Consider the following 22,893-nt stretch of genomic DNA (forward strand, 5'->3'; position numbering starts at 1 on the left):
TATGAAAAAAAGCGCAGGAATCCGTTTGGATGCGGCGCCTGTCTTCACCTCCCGTTTACCTGGACTGGACGGCAGGTGTCACACGGAGCCCCACAATGCAGTGCGGGGACAATGGACCCACTATGAAAGGGTACAATCCACACAACCATCCGTGCGACAGATATTGTGGGCAAACCTCCTCGTCGTGTATTCGGGAGTTTAGGGTTGGAGAGACAAAGAGTGTTTGAGGCAAACGTGTGCGAGGTGTAACAAGTGGAGCTTGGCTGTTTCACCCCTGGGTGCCCCACAGGTACCTGCAATGACTATATCAAATGTGTTCACTGTTAAGAGTATATCAAGATAAACATGGGTGAATAGTGTCAGACTGTGAAGAGGGAGTGTAGCAGAAATAAAATCTCCTTTTTTGGTTTATTAAGTAACATCGTGGACCCCTCCTCAGCAGGACCTCGTCATATCACAAGGCAGATTTTGTCAATATAAATATATAAATAAATAAAACACACACACACACACAGTACGCTGTTTCAGAAGATGCATGTGTTATTTTAATGTCTGCAGAACATTTAAACAGCTGCTGGCAACGGATAAGAGCATCATGTCAGCTGATATGGCTGTAGATCCAGGAAGTGAACTTGATGACCCTGGTGTAGACCCCTGGCAGGTTTGGTCTGCCGCAGCCTGACCCCCAGCTGACAATACCAATCAGGAACCAGCGACCCCCACCTGGTGCCTGACAGGCCAGAGGCCCCCCTGAATCACCCTGAAATAGTAAAGAAGCAATACAGTTGATGCAGAAAGAACACAAACAAACTTTTACTGCTTCTCAAACAAGCGATTGAGTCAGATGAACTCACCCTACAGGCATCCCGTTCTCCAGAGGGGACACCGGCACACAGCATGCGTGGTGAGACAAGGCCATAGCTCTTCTTACACTCAGTCTGACTCACTATGGAAACCTCTGCTTTCTGCAGTACAGATGGTAAGACCTTGTCTGCAGGTGGGCAAGACATAGAGAGAGTAGGTCAGGCAGCTGACAAATAAAAATGTACACATTTAGGATGACAAAAGCAGTAGCAACAAAAAGTCTCGGGGTTGCTAAAGAGGCTTTTATACTTATGGAAGGAGCATAACAAGTGTCGATGACAATGAGCTCTAATCTAAAAGTCAACTCCACTGTTTGAAGGAAACAAGTACGCACATTTAGTGCAACACAGTACTTAAATTATAAGAAAAAAGAGATACCTAGAGATCCCCTCAAAGATGTTATAGTCTTGTTAAAGTATTAAAGTCAGAAGCTCTATCAGAGGGGTTACTTACCCTCCTCAGAGCGGTATCCCCACCCAGTGACCCAGCAGCGATGGCTGTTGGTGACAGTGTGGGACGGGGGTGGCAGGCACACAGGCTGGACCAGTGGGATGAGGGAGGAAGGCCAGGGCCTCTTGAGCCGCAGCAAGGCAATGTCATAGTCAAAGGTGTATATGTTGTAGTACTCGTGCACCACGATCCTCTGGATCTCTGCCACATGTTTGGCACTGCCCTGCGTCAGCATGCCGAGGTGAGCATTCCAAAAGCGCGGGTCAGACATCCTGCAGAGTCAGAGGTCAAAGACTTCGTAGGTTAAACTGTGTCTAGTAAAATATATAGACAAGGTGATTTGTACACTATGTGACAGGTTTGTTCATAAAAGCAATACAATGAGCCAATAGCTTTGTAACTTTTTAAACTAAGGGAGCACATTACATGCAAGTAACCAAGTTAACAGCACACAGTCTCTGATAAGGTTGTAATTGGCAGAAAAAGTCATAACTTACACAATAAAATATCCTACAAATAGACAGAAATGTGAAATACCTAGTCATGTGAGAAATTACCACATAATCTAAGACATCGTTATTACATTACTGTATGCGTTATAGTAGTGCCAAGATAAAGTAAATAGTACTGTCACACAAATTAATACGATATGTTATGTTTTAGTTCCTTCTTTACATTTACAGGGTCTGAAATTCATTGAGATGAAACAATCTGAAAGAAAGAATTCCTCAGAACTGAGGTCAAGACACAGATACTGGACATAGATGCTGATTATTTTAAAGAATTACTAGTCTAAAACGCTGTGAAGCACTGTTGCCACCACAGCTCATATTAAACCTATGAGGGTGACTGACCTTTCCTTGCTGAAGCAGTGTGCTGCTGAGATGAGCCAATCAGAGGAGAGGATAGAAGCGCCACAGTACAGGTTACCAGCGAAGTGGAGGCTGACCTGCCATGGCCACTCCCCTTCCACAGAGTTAACTCCACCCACGATGCGTTCAGAGCCTGTGAAGGAACTCACTTTCTTCACCGGGGACGGCTGACCACAGGCTGGGGAACACATAGTGGTTCATTTTCTTGTTATGCAGGTGATTTGGGTTTTAATACAAAGCAGCAAAATGTTTGTGTGTGTGAGCAAGGACCGTACAAAAAGGCCCCCTGTTGTCCAAGAAGGAGCACATCGTCACATTGTGGCTAAAATTCAAGACATATTCAGACACATTTGAGATAAATGTTTAACAGATTCTACTACTGTGAGAGATATTAAAGTTTATACGTTGGTACTATTGTTTGTGCACAGAACAGTATGATTGTGTGCTTTACACTTACGTTAACCTGAAACGCTGAGTCACCAGTCAGCACACATTCTTCCAACTTATTAAAAGTTAGAGCTTTGATACACATACACACACACACACACACACACACACACACACACACACACACACACACACACACACACACACACACACACACACACACACACACACACACACACACACACACACACACACACACACTGCTATCAGTGAGTGATCAAAGACAGTCCGGTTCCCACCACCTTGGGCCCCTGTTGTGATAAAGTAACAGCAAACACAGGGAGCTATTACCAGCAGGGTCAACTCAGTGCTGCGGGTCAGCAGGTTTGGAGCTGACGGCCCTGTCCATATTAAAATAACAACAACCTTCTCATGAAATCATGGACAGGGATCTGGCAGAGAACTGGGAGTGTAGTGGCAGTATGAGCTGAATGTACCAACTGCTTCATTCAGGGCAGACATAATAAGTGACATATAAGATGAGCGGTTTAGGTTGAGTGGATAAATTATTTCATGGGCTTTTATTTCTGAGTAAACAGTAAACTGAGGAGAGGTTTCAGACAGTGCTGCAGGTCGGTGTATATAATGTTCACAGGCAAAAGTTAAGGTAATAATTAGAAAAGGAGAGGAAGAAAAAGAAACTTAACAGCATCTTACTGCAACATGCATGCCATATTTCAAGTCAGAACAGGATATGCAGATGTGGAAAACACTGGGCAATTAAAAGTTGTTGAGTAGTGAGAACAATGATGCTGCCATTATTAATTATAAAAATTGCAAGTGCTATGATGGAGAAGGATTTCAAATCTTATGCAATTATTGAAAAATCATTTTTTCTCACCACAGTTCGCCTCATCACTACGGTCCTTACAGTCATAAACACCGTCACACTTTGCATTCTTCTTCAGGATGCAGGAGCCACTGCCGCATTGATACCTAATTGCAGAACACGTCGTTTCTGACAAAAAACACAACATACTGTAACTAGTAGGGATTAAATGATGAATGAGCACACACCTAGTATTGTAAAAATCATACCCTGAGTGCAGTTGGTCTCATCTTTTCCATTGGTGCAATCAGTCTCTCCATTACACACAAACATAGGATGCAGAGGACTGTTGCTATCACAGTTCATCATGGGCCTCGCTGTGGAGACACAGTATGCATGACTGATAGCGTGGGCAAATACTACATAACGAAACAGTTTGAATACACTCTAAAGTAATTTTCCAGTGACTCAAAGTGAAAAACAAAATTAGACAACAATACAAACAGGGTAAAATACAGAGATTCCTTTAACCACTAACAATGTTTTAATGACTTACAGCAAAAGACCTCGTCACTCTCATCTTGACAGTCATCCAGGCCGTCACAGCGTCGGCTCTTCTCCACACACAGTCCTGTGGAACACAGAAAGTGGCTCTCTGGGCAAGCTGGAAGAAGCAAGAAGAGAAACAGAACTAAACCCATTAAGTGTGTTAACTGTTACTCTAGTGATTAACGGCACAGCAAAGAACTCATATTAAACTGTACTAATGGGTTTGAGTATATGTTATAGTGAATGACACAAAAACTACAGTATTATTACAGTGTTTGAAACCTAATCTAAAGCAGGTGAATGTTTGAAGCAACCAAATGTCTATAACAAATGACCAAAATTAATCTGCTTCCAAATAAATTCATTAACGCACATCCACAGATAAGTACAATGAAATGCCAATGAGTAGTCATGTCCTACACTGCATCCTGGCTATTATACTGAGTCATAGAGCTCTAGTCTGGCTTTGCTTACGTTGACTGATATTGTAGCTGCTGTACGACGCCTGAAATGGTTGAGCAGAGTCACGTGAGCTGCAGCGAAATTCCACCTCTGGGTTGTGGTCAGCGATCCGAAATACTGTGAGGTGTCCCACGTAACTTCCACAGAAACTATGGAAGGAAACCACGCGGAAAGCATCACAGGATGTTGCTATGTTCTGAATAAGTAAATGCGTAAATGAATCCAATGTAAAAATAGTTTAATTCCTAATCATCCAACTATTGATGCTGTAAATAACAGTTTTTCTCAGCTTGGTGAGAGATTATTCACCATGAACAATCACTAAAGTTTCTTTTGACGTTTTTCCTTTTAACACATGTGCATGTAGCTGAGCACACATACATGACTTCATTGATCTTCCACCAACCACTGTCACATCCTTTCACCTCCTTTGGTTTCAGTTCATAGTTCAGAAACTGCAGAGCAACTCCTAAAGTGCTGCTAGGCGCCTAGAATCACACAGAAACAGAAATCACGATCAATAAAAGCTATGGAAGCAAAGGCTTCTCCACATTTTCTCAAGTCATGTATGTGTGTGTGCGCTCTACCACAAACTTCCAGGTGCAAGAGCACTGAGGAGGCAGCATGCTGGGGTAGAAGGGGCTGTAGATCTGACAAGTGATGTCACAGTCCGAGGAAGTCTCAATTTGAGACATGCACACTGACAGGGACAGTGAGAGAATTAAGTGTTATACTTCCTCCTCCAGCCAGTATTACAGTATATGTTACACTGTTTCATGGTCTAGATGATACCTAGAAAGAGTCTGAGGGTTCAGAAGAGTTCAAAACATTTTGCTTAGACACAAAATTACAATTATTTATTTTCTCTACTCATGAAACATTTGAAAAGATAATTATGCTTTTATCCCTTTAGGTAGATATAAATTAAAAAGGTTGGGAACCACTGATGTGCCAATGTGTCATACCTTCTTCAGCTATTGCCTCAAAGTGTCCTCTGAAACTCTTATTGCCATCAGTCATTCTGAAGGACAGCAACATGACATTGGAGGTAGCGACAAGCGAGAAGCTGCTGGACACTGGCTCACACAGACTACAGCACAGAGACACACTTTACTTCAGTATATATAAAGTTTATGTTTGAGATGACTTAGATTTGTGGCGAAATATGACATATTCTTGTATGCCACGGCTCCTTTTAATCACATAAAGAAGGGGGACTAAGTGCACCAAACTGAGACCCAAACTCACCTGAGCAGAATGCGCCCTCTCATGGGCAGCAGAGCGTCATACACAATAAGAGCATCATCCACACAGTCGCTGGGCTCAATGAAGAACGAGGTGACGGTCAGACGGATCAAGGATCCAGGAGCAGCAGTGAGCTTTATGTGGCAACTTACACCACCCCATGATGAGAAGACGTTTAAAGGGACGCTCGCCCCTTGAAGGTTGGCATACATCTTATCTACACACTGTGAGCCTGGGAGGAGAGCAGAAAGCATTCAGAGAAATACAACATGACATAGAGTGGAACTTTTATTCACCCTCATTAGGTGTTTTCACCTACCTGCTGTATTTGATGTGTAATCTGAGCGCTGAACAGCTGCAGAAGGACACAACAATCAGTCTCCAGACTAATAAACACCATTGAGATGCAAATACAAATATACAGACAGACCATTAATAAGGATGGAGTCGATATCAACTGGAAGATCCAGGAGGTAGCCCACAGAGGATCTGTTCTGTGTATACACAGAGTCTCTTAAAATGGCTGCTACACACTCCTCACACACTGCAGGGTTCCTCAGACGAGGAACCTCAAACACCATCCAGAAATGCACCAACACACCACCCTTATTGTTGTTACTGAGGGAGAAAAACAAAGTTTACTGGAACTAAATCCTAATTTTCAGCTGAACCACTTATTGCTGCAACAATACTGTACCTGAGGTCTGAAATAACAGCTTGCTTGTAGAGTCTGGCTACCGAGGACATCTTGTACACATTGCTCACCTACGAGAAACCAGCAATTAAGAGCAGGACACCTTTAGATAAGCACTAACCATCATGTAAATAACAGGGTTACACTGAAACATACCACATGTTGGATTCTGCTTGCCATGGACACAAACTCTTGGGAGTCTGCCTGCCGGTACTCAGGAATAAACTCCATGTTGGCAACACGGAACATCCCGGCAAAATACACTCCAGTGTTACTTTCCCTGCGAACTAAGAATATTTAATGTTATACTACGGTTCCACAGTAAAGTAATTATACACCCACAACCAAATAACAACCAGTTGATGACTTCATAAAAACAGATGAACTCACATAAAAAAGGAAAATGAGATAAAATAGCTACATAAACATTGAATCTGATTGTGATTGTGCTCATTAAAATATAAAACTATTGATTTTTAAAGTTATGGTTTCTTTCACTCACATATGAAGACCCACAGCAGTGTCCATATGATGACCACCACCACAAACACCACTGCTGTGACAATGACAGCAAGGTGTGGGATGTTCAACAGATATGCCCACAGCCTCTTGAGACCCTTCGGTTTCCGTCTCGTCTTTCTGTACTTCCTGTACAGTTTTTGCAGACTGTGGTCCACCGTGGCCACCTCCACTGATACATCTGTAATCTGCAGCCAGGGTGTTGGACACACTCATACTCATATACAGTAAATGCCATCACACAGTAGAAGCTGTAAATTTCACTTTGCCCTTTATAGCAGACACTTCAATATGTCCTGATTCTTACTGAGACGGGTTTAATGATGCTGAAATGATGTAAAACTCAAGTGTCTTCATACTCTTAGTTCCTTCATCCAGTGGAAAAGAGACCTCAGGATTCAACGTTGGGATAAGGGGGAGAGCCACAATAAGAGCTACTGCCACTGTTCTTTTCCTTACCACCGTACCGTCTAGTATGTAATGGTAGTCAATCTCAAATACACAGAGAGGTGGTTTTTACATGCCAATATAAATCTGCGTTCATAAAATTAAAAGAAACGGTTAACACAGGACGTCACATTTAACCTGAAGTTTCTAGTAAATGATGTAATGATGCTTTGTTCCTGGGCAGCTCGGCTAGTGATGGTAGATGTTTGAAACCGGTATTAACTCCATCAGATGTAACACTTGGCCCCTCATTAAGTTACCCATTGTACATGAATTATTCATGCAGTGTCATCCCATACTGTGCAACAAGCAGTTAATGCATCACAAGTTACTAGGTTATACGTTCTCAAAGGAAAAACACAATAAAACGTTTTAATGTATTTATCACATTTAAACTGCTAACATGACAAGACATGACTCAAAAGCTTCAATATGAATACACCATCTCTTGGTTTGACCTTCTGACCACCATATTCTTGCTCAAAAGTCAACGATGCAAAAGATTAATCAACAAATTGGTAGAAAAATAGCACTATCTTAAGGATCTTACTCACACTGGCAGAGTCCTGCTGAGATGCATCATCATCTCCACTCGTCTGCTCGTTCTCCTCGCCCACTGTGCCCATGACATAGGCATCTCTTTAAGCCTCTATCATCTAGTTCCTGATTCCTGGTTTTTAAGATCCATTTTCTTTCCCTTCAGAACAAAAACTGTTTTATAAAAGCAGCAGCAGACACAGATGCTCCACAGAACCACAGAGCACACTGTTGTGCACAAACAGCAGGTGTGTGAAACTAGATCCTTCAGCACAGGTGAGCAGTGGAGAAACAGTGAGCTCCCTAATAGCAACGTACCGCCTCCACACAGCTAATGTTTCATTCATTAACTAATAGCTATAAAGGATATTTGCTAGAGGTTAGTTGCATAAGTAAACACTTATTTTAAAGCAACAACATTCTCATTTTGTATGTTTGTACAAGGTTTATTTACAGCGTTGATAGAGCAGATGAATGTGTCAGTTATTTTATCCTCTGGCTGTATTTTGCTCAGAGCTGACAGCAAAAACAAAAACAAAAACAAAAAAGGGTCCAGCCTTTGTGAAATAAACTAAAACCGAGTTTGTCAACATAAAAGCAGCAGATAATGTACATCGTTGTCATAATTCAAATAAAAGAAATGGAATGAAATTACTAAGAAAATGTGGAAAGGTTTCATGAGCAGCATCATTAACAAACCAACAAAATGGACAGAGTCACTGTTTTAACACTTTTGTCATGCCCCTTTTGAAGTGTAGGCACTGAACTTCAACAGGCAACAAAAAGAGACACAAAGAAAGAGACGTGGTACAATACAATGCTTCACAGTACGTTCACGGGCAGGAAAACAACAAGTGTTCTTTGAGTGTTCAGTACAAACTGGGTGTGCATCATACATAGGGGAAAAGGAGGAGGGTGAACTGCCTCATTTCCTGAAAAAGGCGTTGCGGGTGATGCTGTACAACAGTTGATAAGGCTTTTGTTTTGGGGGCTCAGCCAGTGAAAAGACCTGCTGCTGAGGCACGCTGGTTGGAATGGTGATGTGGCGCTGGTGAAGTGGGTGCAGGTTTTGGTGGTGGGGTGGGACAGAGCCGGAGTAGCCAATGGCTAAAAGGTGAACAGGCAAAAGAAAAATCTAAATTACAATGAATGTTAAATATAACTGAAAATAAACAAAGAAGAAATGTTTTCCTACATTTGATCTTTCCTTGCTTCGCTCTTCTGGCATTAACAATTGCCTGTTTTCTTTGTTCTTCGCTGATTTCCATTCCTGCCAAGAGGCACACACACACACACACACACACACACACACACACACACACACACACACACACACACACACACACACACACACACACACACACACACACACAGTACAACCTTTAGGTCAAAATATTTCCAACAACCCCCAACGTTAACAATTTTTCTACCCTCTGCACACCTTTCATCTGACATCTACCCACACTAGCTGGTTTATATAATCAGTGAAAGGAACCCAGCTCAACTCACCCATCTCTTGGTCTTCCTTGACTCTGTGTCTCTCCTTGGCAAAAGCCTCTAACCACCTCTGCTTGTCCTCGGTCTTCTTGCAGCACAACACACACAAAAACTCCAGAGTGGAGGCGTCGCGCAGACGCAGGGCATTCTTCAAGGTCAAGCCCAGGTCTGGGTTTCGCCCATCTGGCACATCCACCACCTCTGTCTGGTCCATATCCAGACGTCCACGGTAGTGGAGCAGGTCTCTACGAAGGACATCTTTTTTACAGAAGACCAGCTGGTGGTCAAACAGGAAGAAGCTGCGCTGCTGCATTTTGCCTTGTCGAACAGTTCGAGTCATCTCACCAGAGTGGATCAGTTCCGAGCTGCGCTCCAGTACATCAGGTCCCTACAACAACACAAGAGAGGAGCTCACGCGGTCAGGAGAATATTCAATTTTATTCATCATTGTCTTCTATAAATAATTTCAGGAAAAAAGATACATAGAAATCCTATAATAAATATTAATCTTCACCTCCCAATGGAGAATGGCGACCTGCCAGTGAGCGATGGTATCGACACTCTCCAGCCGTCTCTTCCTCTCATTAATCAGACTGGCCACATTCTTCATAGCCTCATAAGCTTTGCTCACTCCAGAGTAATCACTGCAATAAATCAGCAAACAAATAGTGAATATAGGCCCCACCTCACTAACATTTATCAAAAGCATATTTACATTTACCTTAACACACTACTACTACCACAAACATGTCAAATTATATACTAAAACCACCGGGTATAGCTTTCATTCTGCAGTCAACATGTACACATACTACAGAGACAGGTATCTTCATTATGAGTGACGTGTCATAGAAAGTAAATAGTGATACAAAAACAACACAGAAGTACAGTTACACGTACCTGTGGCCCTTAGGGGTGTACTTGAGTAGTTCTCCCAGCTGTAGGGGGTATTTACAGATCTTCTGGACGGGTGTGAGCAAGAAACCGGCAATAGAAATGTCGATCATCTGCTGGAGGAGTCGGCATGCCTCAAAGAAATGTTTATATCTGCCCAGCTTCATGAGGCGCTGTAGCTCAGCACAAGCTGCTGGATGAGTGTTACAGTACTCTGAGTAGATAGAGAAGCCCTCCCCCTGGAAAGAAAGAGACATTCAATGATCATTTAGAGTGAGTGACACTGAATCCAGTAAAAATGAATTTGCTATAAACTGTGTGCGACTAATACCTGTAGGAGAAAACAAGAGCCTATTTCACTGAGGTGTGGTTGTTCTTTGTTATACTTCTTCTCCAGGTCTTTAAGAAACTGCCTTTGAAACCTGTAGATGTCTTCTATGTTGCTAAAGATGGTTTTTAACTGCTGCTCTGTAAACATGTCAGGGTGTTTGCGACACTGGCGGATGTAACCCTGAAAGACACAATATAAATATGTTCTTGTGGACAGAGTCACAGACACAGTTCCAATGCTGGCCAACAGGAGGTGCTGGACAGAGGCATTTAAGAAAAAGTTGCTTTATAAAACCTTACATCATTTCAAAATCACAAACATTTTAAGAAAAAGTCTTGACATTTCTTTGCATATATAGTAGAGGTATGAATTATACTTAAAGACTAAAGCAGCTCTGAATCTAAATGTGCACTGTCTGCAAAGGTTTCACTAGAGAAATGCGGTGATCCAGTTGAGGCACATACCTCACAGATGTCTTTTAGGTGCTTGATGTAGATGCGCTCTGTGTTCATGATTTCTTGAACTACATTGGTTCTCATCTGTTCCCTGTGATGAGTAGCATGTGTGTCCCTGGGAGTTGGATCTTCCTGGTCAGCTACACTCTCCACACTCCCTGCACTGGAGTCCTCTTGGTTCACTCGCACCTGAAATTCATCCACCACAAACACAGTGTAACCTCATGAGCAGAAATCTAATGACAATATTATTTTCCTACTCTCTAGACTATTAAAACAAATATAAAAGACGCATAAGTAATTTAATGAAATTAAATTATCTTCTCATTTTATAAATGAATACAACTACAGGACAGTAACTACATAAACCCCATAAGACCCAATTCACATCACAATAATAACAAAGTGTGCAAGTTTAACCAGCTCCTGTTGAGCAACAGTAATTTAGCTACAGGCAATAACACAGCAGACGCCAATCTGCCGATCAAATAACCTCACCATGGTTACTACAGCAGCCTAATTAAGACTGAACTGTCAATCAGCACTGGTCACCACAGGAACCATTTGAACCCTTCCTTACACACCATTAAGTGGGCTGGCGAGGTTTATTTGGAGTTAAGCCAGTTTGCGAGTCTTTTCTGTGCTGCTGGAGAGCAAACAAGCGTCACAACCACAGGTCAGTTAGTCTACTTACCCTCACAAAGCTGGAGGGGAACCAGGCCTCCCTGTCAGCACCCCTGCCCCACCACCAATCTTTATGCGAGGCATCCAGGACACGGATAACATCTCCAGCCTTGAAGGCCAGCTCCTGCTCCTCCATAGTCACATGGTCCCAGAGAGCTTCAGCATACACCGCGTGGCCTGAGCTTATCCACTGAGCAGCACACACACAGATAAGATAGAAACACAATTACATGCAGGCCAAGCCCATGTCGAACAAGCAAGATTATGTTTAGACTTGTGGATGCGCCAGTGGATGTCTGTTGTGCTGAAGTGTAGCCAAACATTTTCAACACACACACACACACACACAAACTGTTTACAAGGCACATATGCAACAAGATAAATGTAGCACCATAAATTCTTGGAGAAGATGTTTGCGAGTGTTGCAATGTGAGAAGTGCGTTGCACGCCTCATCCCCACCTCATTGAGCACAGAGATCTCCACCCCCGGCTGGAGGTAGGGTGTGACATCAGTGAGCTCATCAAAGCTGCTCTCCTCCTCCTCACTTACGCTGTCATCAAGTATGGCAGAGCACTCAGACACACCATCTGCAACACATACACAGATCATAAACAACTATAAGAACCTGCAAATCTTCTGACAAAAGTTTAAAGATATCTACAGAATAAGACACAGATGTAGGCACACCCACACCTGGCCCGATACCAATAATTTCCTCCAACACATATTGACATTCCTACACTCTAGTTTTCTCACAGGCTAAAATGTGTGTACTCCTGTGACACAACAACAACCCCAGTTCTCACCGCTGAGCACTCTGTGAAGTTTTCGCCGTCCAACACGGTCCAGTCCGATGGGGGTGCTCTGGGAGAGGACGGTGGGGCGAAACCTGGCAGACACCGCTTTGTAGGGGGGCACCTGGTGGGAGGGGATGGGCGGCCGAGACAGGGGCTGCAGGGAAGGCAAAACCAAACAAAACACCCTGGGATTTAGAGCTCAATTTCTCTGACTTTAAATCCCTGCCTGGTTAATCGATATCACACAAAAACTAGCACTAAATTAATTGAATTATTGTAGTACTATTAGCAAAACAAACTCCTTATCCAAACTTCCTCATCCATATTAGCAATACACTTACATAAATTGCTCAAATAATTTCATTATGTGGATTCTGTCTTTTCATAATAAAGGGAAATCTCCTAGATTTTCAGTTGCTTCCCATGATTCTAGTTTGTATATTCACAGTATTTAACCCCCTCTTTCTTCTCTTTATTAAAATATTCCTCTCCTTCTAGCTGAAAAACTCCTGCAGATGAAAGCAGTTGATCATTTGGTTGCTCATACTATACTCCACACAGCTAGAACCACAGTGAACAAGTTTAAAATCTAATGCTGAGAGTTTTTTTGAGCCAATGGGAAAAATCAACACATTTTCCAAATACTGTATACTTCTAGAAAGTCTAATCTTTAACTGTAGAGGCTTACAGAAGGAAGGCAGTCATCCTTCTCCTCAGAATCAGGTGGAAACAGATCCACGCCTCCTATCACTGAAATGGGTCGCTGCCTCTTGCCCTGAAGGTCGCCATTCATGCTGCAGATCTGGGGACTCTCATCATTTCCATATGCATCACTATTACTGCTGTCTTTATGCAACAACGTATTTTCTGTCCTTTCCTCAGCATGGATTTCTGCTGCTTCCTCAGGGATGGAGTGCTTCCTGGAAATTAGCTGCCCGTAATCAGAGATGGGTCGAGGTCTTGGGCGCCCGTTCCTCCGTCTGGGCTTGACAGAGTAGGTTTCTGAGGAAGTTGGAGATGCATCTGTGGGAGATTCAGAGCATGATGGGGAAAAAGGAGGTGTGCTACTGCTGGTTGTTGGAGACACTTCCTCTGTTTGGAGAAGTGCTTCTCTCACTTGCTGTTCTGACGTCACCTGGGGAAAACAGTTCAGAACGAGACCTGAGTGATGCTGTTGACTTTCGCTTGTGCAATGATCTGTGATGTACCGAGACACAGAGTACAGTTTCTCCTGGGAAATACATCTGTTAATCAGAAACCAAGCAGAATGGTACTACAAGTCTAGAAAAAACACTGTCTTGGTTGGATCTTAAAGAAGAACCTCACAGTGCAAAACAATTTCAATGAACATTATCAGGATTCTTGCAAGAAACTTGATTACCACATGATAAAGTTATTTGGCTCAACATACAGAACACAATGAACCCCTATCCTTATCAAGTTCAAACAAGAAGAGAAAGTGCACAAATATTCCACAACTACATGTTATCATACTACTGTAAATGTATTTCAGCAAGTAAAATGATCAAATATTGGCTAATGTTTACTCAGTTTGGAAATTGCTGTAAAATTAGTCAGCCAGTCATATAAAATCTCACCTCATGGTTGTCTCGATCTGGATCTGATGCCCGGCATATACACTGAAAAGGCACACACTGGACTAGCACCATTGTGAAACACACAATACCACGCAGAGCACCCTGTGGCACCCAGGTCCCCTAATCTTTTTTCCCTAAATCTGATTTTACCTGTTCATCTTCAAATGTAAAATCCTAGTCTTAGCAACAAAAAGACACTGTTACAATGAAATGTGTTTGGATTTATCTACAGAGTGGTGCCCCTAGCTGTCCCAGGCCCAGTGTTCTTGGTGCTGAACTTTGATCCATTGGGCTGCAGCTAGAGGAAAGGGAGAGAAATGAGACGGGGGCTGTGTTCACTCATTCCCTCCCACAGCAGCAGGACTATGGAGCTGTTTTGCGCAAGAGCCACTAATCATAAACAAAGCCTAATCATTAACCCAGCCTGCTCCGCCAGTGTGCCTGGAAGCACAGAACAGCTGGCTTCAGCATGTGATCCTGCAACAGCAGAAGTCAGCATATCAAACTCAATTGACAGGAAAGGCCAGGTTATGCCTATGTCATTATTTATTTGCCATCAAAGTGGACTTTGGAACTCCGTTTTTTTAGTATGCAATCACTATACTCACAAGTACCACGTCGACATGAGAACTTATCTCTGTGGGTTAGGATGGTGCCAGACTCAAAGATCACTTCATAAAATCACAACTGAAAGGAGTGATGTTTGATTTCCTGTGACAAGGGGCAATGCCATTTGACTGGAAGATAACATCAATTAATGACTGAGCTGTTCTACTTGATAAGGAAGAGGTTGAATCTGTTTCTAGTATGAAACTTAAAAAAAGGTCCGCTCAATAGGCATAATCTAGATTTATGGTGGAGTATCATAACATCTTCCGAGGGAGGGAGCAACACTGACTGCTACCAAAAAAAATAACTATATGTGCCAAGAAATCACACACCAGTCTCCTTTCATCTTTATGGAATTGATTTGCCAACTCCCTTACCTCGCTTGTTAGTGAGTTGACCTCAGTGTGTTCTTCTTGTTGTAAAGACTCTTTTTGGTTAAGTGGAGATGAGTCGCATTCTCTGGTCTGTTTACAACCACTCGCTGTGGCTGCAACCTGCGACTTAAAATGAGCAGAGATTCCAGCTGAAGTTTGCTCTGTCCCATCTAATGAGTCCACATAAACTGGGCTGGTATGGACCTGATGCTGCTGCAGGTTGACGTGGAGTTCCGACTGGTGATGAACCAGCGGGGTATGTTCGACAGACAAAGCTCGAGCTCTGACGGGTGACGGCCGACGTCGCCGTTCACTGCTTTGAAGGCAAGGCACACGGCGGGAGTAGTCGTCATGGAGACGGCTCAGAGGTGACATGGGAGATGGAGTGGTGGGGCTGTGGGAGGGACTTCGCTTTCGTCGGATAGTTAGGTCGGTCATGCTGCCAACTAGCTTCAGCATCGGCTCCTTTGTCTTAACGGGGGCTTTCCTGTTTGTAGCACGGCCTCGGAGGTCCACTGAGGAGGCACTGGCTGTTCTCTGGATGTTTGATGTGGTAGTTTGATGTGGTACTTCCTGTGGTGAAGGAGGACATGGAGATGGGGCTTTGCGTCTGAAAGGTGTTTTAAATATATGAAGATTATCTGCACTTTTGCTGAGTCTGTTCAGCACCTTCACATTTGTGTTCTCAGTCATGTTTTCTGTTTGGACATCGACCTTGGATGTGTCTGTGGATTCATTTGTGTTGCTTTTTGCAGCTCTGCCATTGCTCATATCATGCAAAGAGATGCGTCCTGCTCCATACGCTCTCCTAATACTTCTGGAGAAGCGTGAGTTTCGTGTGAGACCACTTCCTTCATCGTCTTCATCTTCATAGTCCTCGATATCTGAGCTATACTGGCCCCTCATAGCCATTTTCTGGATAGTAAGATTTCCATTAGAAACACATCGTGCTTCTCCACAATTTAATTGGTTTGCTATATCATCCATTCCAGGATCAGCATTGGCCACAATTGTGCCATTAACCATATCCTGCTCTCCATCTTGGTTTGTTGACCCTCTACTCTGAATGCTCTGAAGAACAGATGAGCGAAGTTTTTTGAAGGAATCCACAACACCCAGTCCTGAAAGTCCTGGCCAGGACTGGGGGCTGCTGTTGCTGTTGTTGCTTTGAGTGGAGGTGAGACCATCAGTTGGACTATGTGCAGGCATGGGGCCCTTCCTTGAGTTAGAAAAAAGCCGCATTATTCTTGATGATTGAGGATTTGCTTCAGGGTGACCTACAACGGAGTTGGACCAGGCGGAGGAGTTGATGCCATTCAATCTGCTCTCATCAGGACCTGCAGTTCTTGGCTGTATCTGGGCACTACAGCCAGACAGCAGATATGGTACTGCACTCCTGTCACGTTGACTCGGAAATGGATATATGTCACTGAGAGGTCGGCTCCTGATTAAGTGTTCTGCTTTAGAGCTGTAGCAGCAAGGCAGGGAGTCTTCACTTGTGGACAAGACTCTGTCCTTTTGTTCTGCCTGCAAAACAAAAAAACAAATACATTTTAGGAGCCTTAGCATTTTTAAGAATAAAAGATGGTCCTATTCAAAGGAGAAATACACCTTCTGATGAGATAATAGAAGATCAAACTAATTCTACACAGACAAATTTCAATAAATGCTGTGAAATTTACATACTGAGATAAATGTTAGCATGTAAAAAGTCGTGTTTAAAGTATGAGTACGAAGACAAACAAAAAGACAAGGATCTCTCAGTGTCCACAAGTCCTGAGAAAACATCTTTCACAGAAAACACTATGTGCATTTGTCCTTGGAGCCTTACTTCAATGTCCAAGGAGCACTGAGGCCCAGGTTGGGGTGGTGTTGTGCTAAGTTCAGCTTTATGTGTGTGTGTATGTGTGTGATTCAGAGCAGCTAATGCAGTTGAGCCTTTGAAGTGGGGCCTTGTGAGCGTGACTAAGCAATGAAACTTGCTAATCCATTGTGATTAATGCAATAAATTGCCCAGTTTTCTCCAGATTACATCAAAGGTGAGGTGATGGTGAGGGAAAGAGCACTACAGTCCTCAACACAGTGACACTGTGCAACCCTTTATCGTAATACAAATAGACTTCTCATTGTCTGACTATATACAGCTGCTACCAATTGTCCTTGATCTGTCATACATGGAAAATCACAAGTGTGACTAGTTACTGCTATTAGCAACAGCAGTTCCAGGGTCCTGAAACTGAGGTAATTTAATGGGATTTATTCCCCATTACTTATTATATTAAACCTGTGTATTTCCTGCTCTGGCATGTAACATTGTGTCATGTGAAAAGAGCCTTGTGCCAACTTCAAAAGTCTAACGTCCTCTTTTACCACTGGATTCTACTGTTTGGTGATTACCTGTGACACACTTTATCTGGCAAGTGACTCACAACTATTACAATATAACAATAAGCTAACACAGTCTTACATATAACATCATTATAGACAACAGTGTACAGATAAAATCTTTATCTCTTGGTATCCCATAATGACAAGTTTATGCACTTTCTGCAATTCATCCAAAATTTCTCTATCTCTTATATCTCTCCTTCACAATGTATCATCACCGTCAAGAGACCTACAAATAATTTAGGTAGTTGGCAATTTTCCAAAGGCTGTTTTACAGTGTAGTTTCTTAACTATCATCCAGTAAACGGGAGGATTTAGGGTTGTAATAATATCATTGTAGGATATGTCTTCTCAGATTTTGGTGATTTTGTTAATATGGCAAAAGGGATTATTTTTCATATTCTCAAAGGTTTAATTCAAATATATAATAATAATATAATATAATATTTTATATGTACTAGTTTAATATTAAAATATTATAAGTCATTTATAACACACAAAAGAGCACTTGTAAGCAGATTTAAGGTTGGTTCACAGTAAAGTATTGAATCATATTTGTAAATTCTGTTTGTGTTATTCTATATTATTACTCATCATTCATGTTTGTATACCAGCATTCAGTTATGGATGCTTCACAGGAAAGGCGAAAGCTATCCACACATTATCAATAAACTTTTATTGACCTGCTTAAAATGCCATTGCAAACAAGAACATGCATAAAAATAAAGGATTGCCATTTTCACATTACTGCTGATGTTTTTTCAGAAAATCTGCCACTTTTGAATAAAGTTCAAAAGTTTGAAAGCAGTGTCGCTTATGAAGCCTGCTATGTTTACAGAAGAACATGCAGGGAACATGACCTAAGATGCACCTATAACTCCTGTCCTCATGCATGTTCAGCAGCAGATGGGCTTTCTCTGTCAAACTCTCAGTGGAATCTGCTGTCATTTGAACCAGCTTGCTCCATCACACCAAACACTTATGTAAACACAGAGCCACCGCTGCCAAGCACCGCTGCTGACAGACAATAAACACCCCTCACAGACAATGTGCTGCTTTCAAAGCTATGCTGAATTGTCTTCTTGTACTCCTCCTCGGCCATGAAGGAATCAGGTTGAGTAGCAACTGGGACAGAATCGGTTATTTCATCTAGTTTCAGACCAGAAAGATAAGAGGAAGAATGTCTTTAGTTTGGGTAGCTTGGTTTTGTTTTGAATTCTTTCATCATGATACCACCCGCTCCACCAACTGTGCTATCCTTCAACACCTTCCTGTCTTTACCCCACACTTGGTGCCAACTGTCACAGACCAGTTGGTGTCTGCTAATACTTGGCAGCGCTTATGGTACTGAACCAAGCTGATACAGGTGGTGACTACAGTATTTAAACAAACACAGCACAGATTTAAAGCATCGACAACCTACATAGGACATATCGTTTTGTAAGCTCTTTAGCAGTTCAGTTTATTGGCTTCAGTTATTTCTAACTATGCTGTTTAACCTCTGTTCTGTGAGCTATACTGTTGCTCATTTTCACATGCATTGTTGCACATATGTTCAATTGCTGAACTGACCTGTCTGTTAGCACTCAATAAATACTCATTTTACAAAACAAATTCAATGCTGACAGCTGCTGGTTCATTAATTCTGTAATGGTTTAAAAAAACAAAAAGACAAAAAAAGATAAGTGAAGGTACATCATCCCGTGCTTACTTCAGGAACTGTATTTTCATACTGTGTGCAACACATGCGTACAACAGAATGAACGATGCAGTTATAAAAATATTTTTAAATTCTGTTCAGCTATTATGAAAATAAAGGTCAAATTTCAAAACACAGCATCTTTTCCTTTCTTCCAAAGTTTCTAAAATGACACACAAACGTAAATAAAATATATACAGCACGATACAAATAAAAAAAAAAGCCCAATTTACAGCTATGCATATTGAAACATCCAGACAAATATTACTTACGTATTTGTTAATATCACGCCCTACTGTCTGTGGATGCAGACCACTTTTACTATGTTAAACTTTCCTGTGTTGTCTTTGCTCTGCCTGTGCATCAAGATCACTGCTGCTGCTCCTCCTGCTAAGCTGTCGATGGGAGAGGCGCACTGGGGCCCTGGTCCAGAGTTAATTAAGAGCTCAGGGAGGAGTCCCACCCCCCCCACACACATGTCAGCCAGCTGGAGCCAACCTCAGATTAGATTCAGTAAAAAGGATGAACTCACACCATGATACATAAACATGTATACAAGAACTAAAAGCATGTGCTCCAAAAACACATGCACAATTAGTTAAAGCATCCTTTCACATACTGCACAGCTTATGTACACATACAGACCTGAGGAGGGAGGAAGACATTCAAATCACTCACTCCCTTCCTGTTGGTCTAGAAAACCCAGGCAGTTATATAAAGAGTCATAAATGCATAGTGATAAGTGACCTCCTGCCCATAGGTCACCTGTGCAGAGGTATGCTCTGCCTGAGGCTAGGATGAAGCTCATTAGGCCAAAATGAACTGAGCATTAAAGTGAACCAGTTAGACAGTATGAAGGGAAAGTAAGTATTTACATTCATTTTCTTACTTTGGCTAAAGTCTGAGACAGACACGACTACCCTGGAGCAGCACTGCCATTCCTTTCTAAGCTCTTACTTCACTCATCGTCTACTTGTCTCAATGAAGGCTGTAGGGAAGATGCATGTCTAGTTCTAGGTGCAAGACCGCAGTGTTGTAAAGAACAGATTGACTGATTAGCGTAATTGTAATGCGTAACTAGGGTTTTGAGAAACCTAAGCTGAACATATGCTAGACAAGTACCAAAGAAAAAGTTCAGTATTTTGTCCTTCAAGTGAATTAGTTCATGTTTGTGGTTATATAAGGGTCTGTCAAGATTATGCAACGCTTAATAATATTCTGTATTCCGTATTTCAATCCATATCAAAATCTTTTTGGCCTTTAGCCAGTCTCTTCCTTAGCAAAGACAGAGTGTCAGCAAGCACAAGGAAAACTACAGTATGTGGGAACATTGTGTGGGAGTGTGTATGTTTGTGTGTATAGCTTATTTCTCTTACATCCCAGTAATAATCTGATTAGTGGAGCTTTACCAGTCTGTGTTCAGAACTGGTTTCATCTACACATGATAGCCTAATCAGGGAGACAACTAGGCTTTTCATATCTGACTGACAGTGACAATCAAAGGCTTGTAAATAGCCCACCAGGACTTGAGTACAAGGGGTTACACGACCTGAATTCTCTTAATGATTTAAAGATGTAAATAGAAGATAAAAGCTACAACATAAAGTCCACAACTGAGTCAGTGGAATACACTTTTCTCCTCTTCCGGCATGAAACTAAAATAATAAATTACTATCAATTGACTGTCTTTATTATTCTTTTTGACATTTGTTTGCAAAGAACATCTAGTGTAACCACATGTCATGTCTGGATCAGGTCAACATACAAGGTGCTGGTTTAGTTTCCTGGTTAAAGGTTCATATTTGGCCATGCCCTAGTTCCTCATTTTTTTGGTCTGGCAGATAAAAAGGAGAACACTTTCTTTTGGGTGTGGGAAGTGCAGGTAAAGGCCAAACTAGGGAGTGTCACCTCTCACACAGGCAGCCACTTACTCACCTGATCTGCAGTCATAGAGACAGACAACCAGAAATTTAACACCGCACAGTGCACAAGGCTTTGCAAGGACAAAACACCACAGAGCCTTGTTGTCAACAGTCAATGGTGTAACCTGACAGTTGTAAAACAATGAGAAAAGGGTTGTGCCATAAACACTCAAGGACCACAAAAGCAGATTTCTCAAGCTCAAATCAATATTATGTAGAAATCTGTTTCTCACTGCTTTGTGAACTTAGAAAAGGTTTATACTTCACATGCAAAAACACTTTAATAATGCACACACCGTTTGCCTGGTGTCCTTTTTACTTGACCGAGTCACCATGCTGAAAATAGCTAGTTGATGACAACGAAATATTTTTTTCAAGTAAATAAACTAGTTCATGTCAGAAACAAAGCTTCGGGTGTTATATTACACACAGAGAGACACAGGCCTAATTTGAACTGTATAAAACATAAAGTGGCCTTGTCTAAAATTATATTGTAGTCTGTAAAATAATCATATCAGTGTGGACACAGTATAAAGTAGGGGACTCTGGTCTGTAGAGGAGTAGTTAACACTGAATCAACCAGACACCAGGTTTGAGGGAGTCTGTGCTAACTCCCAACTGCAGACTGGGCAGAGTTAGTACCTGCTAAGAATAAAATGAAAAGAAGGAGCTATGAAAAGGGATTATACTGAGTAGTTTCCTAAGCTCATGAAGAACTCGGGCCGAAACTGCTTATTTATTTCTGCATTAATTAACTTTCTTTGGTCATAAAGCTCTTTGGAGCTGCTGCCCTCCCGGCCCCTCCTTCACCGGCTCTCTGCACGGGCTGGCATCTCCCACATCACTATAACAACCACGAGTGTAATGCACTACAAAAACCCCCTCCGGTCCCATTTAACCAGAGGACACAGGGGGCAGAATCAGTGCAACTGTAACGTGATTCACGAAGACAAGTTGTTTTATGACTTTCTATTACACAACGGAAGAGTTTGCTTACTTTGCTCACCTTGTTCATCGTCGCTGGTGTCGTCCTCCCGATCTTTTTACCTCACATCAACACGGCAGCTGTTTTAATTGTTCAGCCATAGCGAAGCAGTCTCTCTGGGGTCCAACAGCTTCTCCTCCTCCTCCTTATCCTCTCACAGAAAACATGTCGGATACAAAAGGCACACGGCAAGTGCGCTGCTCAATAGTTACCCCACAACATTTTTAGACGGATGGCTGACTGACTTCTTCAACATAATGGGTTAGCGCTTGAGCTAGCACTCGGGCTCACTGATAAACTTCTTTCTAAATTGCGCAAGCGCTGCGGTTTCTAATTTCGTTTTCGCCAGGAGGCAAAACCTGTTGGCAGTCAAGTATGAGCAAGAGATAAATGGTGAATCATGCAATCTCCTCTGTAGCTGGCGGAGAAAACCTGATAGTTTCGAGGATGGGTCCAGTTGTAGCAGAGCTTTCTTTGAGGATTGAGCTGCTAGCATCACATTAATGCACTTGTTGCTGTGTTTGCAGGGGGCGGAGCTTGGAGAGGTTACGATCGCGGTTAGTGGTTCACCGCAGCGTAACCGCTCTGCTGACAGCCAATCACAACTCAGAAGAGAAGTCGGACACCGCAAAGCCACGCCCACAGCGAAACGCGCTTCATTGAAGAGAAAGAAAAAAAAATGTGTGGCTGCTGCTTCCTGCGGCTCTGGACACAATACAAGGTACTAAACCTTCCAGTTGTGCCATCGCGTCATGCTAAGACAATGACTGCGGTATTTCTGTTGCACAGGCCCATCCTCGAATA

General features: G+C 42.3%; 2 protein-coding genes across 4 annotated transcripts; both read right to left on the reverse strand.

Moving 5' to 3' along the window:
- Window positions 1–539: 539 nt before the first annotated feature.
- tmprss7 (transmembrane serine protease 7) lies at window positions 540–7,064 on the reverse strand. The gene is made up of 17 exons (XM_026362051.1): window positions 6,855–7,064; window positions 6,509–6,639; window positions 6,356–6,423; window positions 6,089–6,276; window positions 5,978–6,013; window positions 5,662–5,890; window positions 5,379–5,503; window positions 5,001–5,113; window positions 4,795–4,901; window positions 4,426–4,562; window positions 3,959–4,066; window positions 3,672–3,779; window positions 3,475–3,591; window positions 2,169–2,364; window positions 1,318–1,586; window positions 855–991; window positions 540–760 (listed from the first exon to the last, which is right to left on the reverse strand). Exons 2-17 carry the CDS (start codon window positions 6,599–6,601, stop codon window positions 599–601), a joined length of 2,193 nt encoding a protein of 730 aa, XP_026217836.1. The 5' UTR covers window positions 6,602–6,639; window positions 6,855–7,064; the 3' UTR covers window positions 540–598.
- Window positions 7,065–8,285: 1,221 nt separating this feature from the next.
- On the reverse strand, window positions 8,286–22,603 carry spata13 (spermatogenesis associated 13). 3 transcript variants are annotated; one of them, XM_026362048.1, is made up of 13 exons: window positions 22,102–22,603; window positions 15,099–16,622; window positions 13,203–13,649; window positions 12,524–12,668; window positions 12,177–12,304; window positions 11,727–11,906; window positions 11,042–11,221; window positions 10,578–10,757; window positions 10,253–10,485; window positions 9,867–9,996; window positions 9,365–9,740; window positions 9,051–9,125; window positions 8,286–8,962 (listed from the first exon to the last, which is right to left on the reverse strand). In XM_026362048.1, exons 1-13 carry the CDS (start codon window positions 22,117–22,119, stop codon window positions 8,781–8,783), a joined length of 3,798 nt encoding a protein of 1,265 aa, XP_026217833.1. In that variant the 5' UTR covers window positions 22,120–22,603; the 3' UTR covers window positions 8,286–8,780. The 3 variants fall into 3 exon arrangements, with proteins under 3 accessions (XP_026217833.1, XP_026217834.1, XP_026217835.1); XM_026362049.1 differs by having other exon boundaries at window positions 8,781–8,962; window positions 22,111–22,603; XM_026362050.1 differs by lacking the exons at window positions 15,099–16,622; window positions 22,102–22,603 and adding an exon at window positions 14,113–14,320 and having other exon boundaries at window positions 8,781–8,962.
- Window positions 22,604–22,893: the final 290 nt, after the last annotated feature.

This window comes from Anabas testudineus, chromosome 2, assembly GCF_900324465.2.
Source record: "Anabas testudineus chromosome 2, fAnaTes1.2, whole genome shotgun sequence".
Taxonomy (NCBI): domain Eukaryota; kingdom Metazoa; phylum Chordata; class Actinopteri; order Anabantiformes; family Anabantidae; genus Anabas; species Anabas testudineus.